Below are 6,000 nucleotides of genomic sequence, written 5' to 3'. Positions count from 1 at the left end.
CATTCGCATCAGACGCTACACACGCATCTTTCCCCGCACTCCTCCGTCACTAATCCGCCAAGGGTGCACACTTGCGCGCGTTAGGTTCATTCTAAGCATACACACGTCAATTGTTTCCTGTTTTGTCACGAAGCCGCGCTCCGCCGATGCGTCGCGTTGGGTCGAAACCGAGCCAGGACTTCCGGGAAGTTTAAATGCGCGTTGTTCGCGCCGTGGTGCTGACCATGTGACACCGGGTATTCTATGTGTTTATATTGCTTTATTTTGAACATGTGTATATAATTAATGATGTATTATGTTGTAGGAAGAGGCCACAACAGTTTATTGTCAATTTATTTGGGGTTTGAATTATATAGTTTATTTGCTCAGTGGGAGGGGCAAGTGAGGAATAAAGGGAGCCGCTCTTGGCTGGGGGGGGAGTCTGTCCCCAACATCAGAGAAGGAAACAGTGTGAGAGAGAGTGAGTAAAAGAGAGAGAGTTAAAAGAGAGAACGAGTTAAAGTTGAACTCATAGTTGGAACTCTGTAAATATATGTTTTTGGATTTTTGGACCTTTTTTGCTCACTGTATATATTTTGCACTGTTACACTATTTTTGCACTTTGGTTTGGCACAATAAATCCACCTGAGCACTTGAAATCTGACTTCGCCATATTTTTGAGGGAGAGCCCCGCTACAAACTCCATCTTGATTTTTAAGAATTTGAAATTGTCTTTGTTTACTTCAAAGTTACACGTTTGAATATATGTTTGTTATCCGTATAAAACGTGTCGGTGAAGCATCGTCCGGCCCAAAAACAAAGCTCATGTGGACGCTGTAATTAGGACTCCGTGTCGGGAAAGTAAAACAAATAACTTGATCGATCGAAATTGCAGAATATGCTTCACACTTTCACAAACAAACAAAACAGCTAAAAAAAAGAGAAAGTAAGAATAATAACAAGTGCACACTCCGCCGCTCACGAGGAAATCGAGGAAATCAATGTCTCCATACAAATACCCTAAAGAAAAGTAATTTAAATGCAGTAAAGAGTGGAGAGTGTTGTTGGTTTGAAGCTTTATTGCATGTATTTCGCAAGCATGAAATGTTACAAGAGCAAAAACACTAAAACAATTTAAACATTCTACTTTTGAGAAACCGAGCGGCCGCGGTAAAAGAGGCACTTCGTACAGAGTTTTACATTTAGTACAATACTTTGGACTTGTACATCTTTATTTTAATGTAAAACTGTTAAATCCTAAATCTTGACGTTATTAAAGCTTCGTAAAAAGAGTTGAAAATTGTTTGAAAAATCTTAATTTTGACAATATTTTTCATGTTTCTTCAGTTTGTTGTTTTCGTGGTACTTTTAATTTAAGTTTAAGCACAAATCATGAGGAGTATTATTAACATATCTATATCAGGAACTTCACAATTTAGAACTTTCTCATGTACAATACAATACTCAATACAATACAATATTCAGACTTGTACATCTTTATTCTGATGTAAAACTGCTAAATCCTAAATCTAGAAGTTATTAAAGCTTCGTAAAAATAATTGAAAATTTTCTTCTTTTTTTTTTTTACAAAAATTCGTCTTAATTTTGATAATATTTTTCATGTTTCTTCATGATTTAGTACTTTCTTATGTACAATACAATACTTTGGACTTTTCTAGATGTTTTCAAAGCTCGTCGACTCAAACTTGTCTTAATTTTTTTATTGCGCTCATCAAAATCTCAATTTTTTTCTATTTTCTTTTAAAGATAAATACTAAAAACACGGTAAAACAAACATACTTTTTACTTTGAAATAGCAGTACTTTTTGTGTACTCTCTCTGGTCCATAACGACACTATAAACGACTTCTACTGTAAACGCGTGTACAGTATTCATGAATTGCACTTTACAGAGAAGAGCGGGTGCGACACCATTGTCACGGCGACACCAGCGCGTTCGGATAAAGAACCTGAGAGTGGACATATGCGGGAGGACTTCAAGAGCTTTTTTTGGGGGTTTATAATGCAGTATAAGTATTATTTTGCTTATGTTTTTTGCACGTTTCATTCATCCCGTTTACAAGGATGTCTTTGTTCAATCCTCAGAAATCACTCCGTTTCAAGTTTCCCACGACGGTTGAATAATAGTTTGGAAATCCAACCGTCTGGAAGCATTTTTAAAGTCCATAAACCAACCCCAGACTGGGGCGTACTGTATGTTCTCTTCCCTCCATCACAGCCACAACACTTTCTCTGCATAGTGTTTTTAATAAATATTCTTTTGCGTTCACCTTTTTAAACGTGTGTGGACGCCATTTTGTCCAAACCCTGAGTACATGTGGGTGATATACAGACATTTACATCATATTGTTGATGTTATTACGAAGATGAGCAAAATGTGAATATCGTTTATAGTAAAAATGCTACAAAAGAGTGGATTAAACATAAAAATACATTAAAGTGACGTTGTAAACTTTCAATTAAGGGCATAATGTGATATACCTGCACAAATCTATGGATGAATCGTAAAGTTTGTCAGAGGAACGTGGTCTGGCAGCTCAGCCCGATGTCGCATATGTCCACTCCAGATGTTAGCGCACCAAACCCAGAATAGCGTTGAAATACTTGTTGATTTTTTTGTTTTTAAAGTTAAGGCATTCGCGTGAACACAAAGTGCTTTCACCAAACCGCTCGGAACAGGAAGTAAACTCGCTGACGACTTAAAGAGAGACACATTCATGAAGATAAAGTGAATCCGGAGGACCCTGACTGTAAACACGAAGCCAAGCCGAGCGGCATCGAAGCGCTAACGCTTTTTTTAAACGTGTTAGCCGGAACCGCAGTTAGCGCATATTGCTACGAGACCAAGGTGACAGAGACGGCGGTCAGAGCGGATGGACGTAAACCTGCCAAACTCCTTCTACGAACGTAACTTTGAACATCTGTCACTTTGGCGTCCCAGCTAGTTTTCGGGGGGATTTTTAAACCTGAGCAGATGCATTTGCCTGATTTATTATGTTTTTAAAGCTCTGGGGTTTCATTTATCCACCTTTACGCAGACTCGTACGGACACGACACAAACTCATCAAACCCGTTCCTTCTCTCTTCCGTCTGAAAGCGTTAGCAGAAAGTGTTCACGATGTCTCTTCAGCTCGCAAACTTAGCGCGGAAAGTAACAATTTGGATTTATAAATGAGAACGGCAATCATCCGGGACAGAGACCGGCGCGGTGGCCATGATTGGTAGTGCACTCGGGTTCGAGTCGGCCCCGGGGACAAAAGGAAACTCCCGCCAGCGCTAAGTCCCGCCAGCGATAACTCCTGATAGCGTTAACTCCTGATAGCGTTAACTCCTGATAGCGTTAACTCTTGGCGCTGCTAACTCCTGGCGGCGCTAACCCCCGGCGGCGCTAACTCCAGACGACGCTAACTCCTGACGGCACTAACTGTCGCCAGGGCTAACTCCCGCCGGCGCTAACTCCCTACGGTGCAAACTCCCGACGGCGCTAACTCCCGTCAACACTAACTCCCGTCAGCGCTAACTCCCGTCAGCGCTAACTCCTGTCAGCGGTAACTCCCGTCAGCGGTAACTCGTGCCAGCACTAACCTGAAGAGCATACGACCTAGCAGGCTAAGGCGAGCATCCTTCTCACACCGCTAACGGTCGATATCATCGCGTAGGCAGAACTGAACGCACCGGTGTGTTTTCTGGGCCGGGAGAGACTTTTAGTTAAAAAATAACGGACGAAATGCTAAAGTTAGCGCGTGCTTTTCATAACTACTGCCTCCGCGTCGCCTCCAACGACATAAACGCACGCTCGGTCGCAGGTTCTTCCCTTTCTTTTTACATTCATTCGACGAGATCAAAGTGCAACATTTAACACTAAGTCTACATTCTGGAGTGTAGACAATACCATTTGAATATTCAGAAACTAAACACTTTTTAGAATGGGAACGGCGTGCATATATTAAAAATAACAAATCCTAATCATCATAGAGGACAAAACGCATATTTACAAGAGTTAAAATTACTTAAATTCAGAATATTACTTTTGATTTGAGCCGTTTTGTCCAATTTAATGCATCAATTCATTCCTATACTTTTGTACCGCAGATAATTTAGCCTGAAAAAAGAAAGCTAAGTTATTAAAAACAATCAGAAATGCCAAATGTACAATTCTCTGTGGAGTCTGTGTGAAAGCAGCTGTAGTTTGGCCCTCTGTGTTCAGAAACGTGTTAATTTAGCTGTAAATAATTCAGACTTCTCTCAAACGTGAACCCTGAACCCCGAGTCTTCATTTTCAAAATAAAACACAATTCTGTCTACTTTCCGTTGCGCCAAACGTACGCCAAACATGACGATTCCGTGTCGTTCAGCCGAGTTTCTGTTCATGTTATGTTTCAGAGCTAAATTATCTGCAGTCGTGGCACTTTTGCTTTATTGTGTTTCCATTTTCACATCAATTAAAACCTCATAAATACAGCAGAACGAGTCAAATAATCCAAGACAAACGATTCTGAATGAGTCATTTCCACTCGATCTGAACATGTTTGTCATATTTAGTCAAATCCGTGACACGTTCAAGCTTCACAAACAAAAACCTAATGCATAAAGAACAATCTGTTTATTAGGAATGATTCAGGCTCGATAACTAAATACTGTTACCATAGTTACTGAGCCGGAATCATAAAAATACTCTGTTCGTTATGAATTAAGTCATTATTTGCGCTTTATCGAGGTTACTATACGTTACATACCATTTCAACATAATATTTCTAGGATTCTTCCGGTCGCCGTGGTGAAGCTGAGCGGCGCACGCAGAGGTCCGGCAACGTGGAAGAAGCGCACGACGATGCCGATTGGACGAGGAGGAGTTAAAAGGGGGGGAGGGGCCAGCATTAGCCGTTAGCTTTAGCTGCCCTGGGTGACGTTCTGCATGTGCTTGGCGATGTCGTACACGTAGGTGATGTCCGGCCGCTTCTCGGGGTCGGGGTTTATGCACATGTCTACCAGGTTTCTGAGCTGCGGGGGGGAGGGGGCACAAGGGGTCAAAGGGCAAGAGGGGGACAAGGACAACAGAGGTTAAAGGTCATAAAGGTTTACAGGGCATTTCAGGGCTAAGAACGGTTATAAACAAGGATAAAAATAGGTCAAAACATTTGCAAATACAACATTTCTACAGCACATTTTATAAACGTTTAAGAAATCATAAAGCCGTTGAAACGTGAACATGAAAATGAAATATTAGTTGTGTTAGTCGTTATTAAGAAGGTAAAAACCAGTCAAACCAAATTTCACGTTTGTTTTGTGTCAATAATCGTGAGTAATTGTTATATAATAATCATAAAACTGATGTTGATATTGTGAAATCCCTAATCAGGACTAGATGACCAAGACTAAACCAGATAAAAATGTGTAGAGTTCAGTACAGGATCAGGACAAGCCAAATAGAAGACCAAGACGAGACCAAGACGAGACCAAGACGAGACTAAGACGAGACTATGACAAGACCAAGACAAGACCAAGACTAGACCGGGACTAGACCAAGACGAGACCAAGACTAGACCAAGACTAGACCAAGACTAGACCAAGACTAGACCAAGACGAGACCAAGACGAGACTAAGACTAGAGCAAGAAGAGACCAAGACTAGAGCAAGACTAGACCAAGACGAGACTAAGACTAGACCGAGACTAGACCAAGACTAGACCAAAACGAGACTAAGACTAGACCCAGACTAAACCCAGACTAGACCCAGACTAGACCCAGACTAGACCGAGACGAGACGAGACCGAGACGAGACCAAGACGAGACCAAGACTAGAGCAAGAAGAGACCAAGAATAGAGCAAGACTAGACCAAGACTAGACCAAGACTAGACCGAGACGAGACCAAGACTAGACCAAGACTAGACCAAGACTAGACTAAGACCAGACTAAGACTAGAGCAAGACGAGACTAAGACTAGAGCAAGACGAGACCAAGACGAGACCAAGACTAGAGCAAGACTAGACCGAGACTAGAC

At 41.5% G+C, this 6,000-nt stretch overlaps 1 protein-coding gene across 1 annotated transcript in view; it reads right to left on the bottom strand.

Moving 5' to 3' along the window:
* Nucleotides 1–1,060: 1,060 nt before the first annotated feature.
* Nucleotides 1,061–6,000, bottom strand: part of nek7 (NIMA-related kinase 7) — a 179,640-nt gene continuing 174,700 nt past the window's right edge. Inside the window, exon 10 of the mRNA XM_072438124.1 lies at nucleotides 1,061–5,000. Coding sequence (XP_072294225.1) covers nucleotides 4,890–5,000 — 111 coding nt within the window. The 3' untranslated portion in view covers nucleotides 1,061–4,889. The remainder of the gene's footprint in view (nucleotides 5,001–6,000) is intronic.

Source organism: Eucyclogobius newberryi, unplaced genomic scaffold, assembly GCF_026437365.1.
Source record: "Eucyclogobius newberryi isolate DKJ021-1_F unplaced genomic scaffold, fEucNew1.0.hap1 SCAF_9, whole genome shotgun sequence".
Classification (NCBI taxonomy): domain Eukaryota; kingdom Metazoa; phylum Chordata; class Actinopteri; order Gobiiformes; family Gobiidae; genus Eucyclogobius; species Eucyclogobius newberryi.
This window is presented reverse-complemented; position numbering and strand designations above follow the sequence as displayed.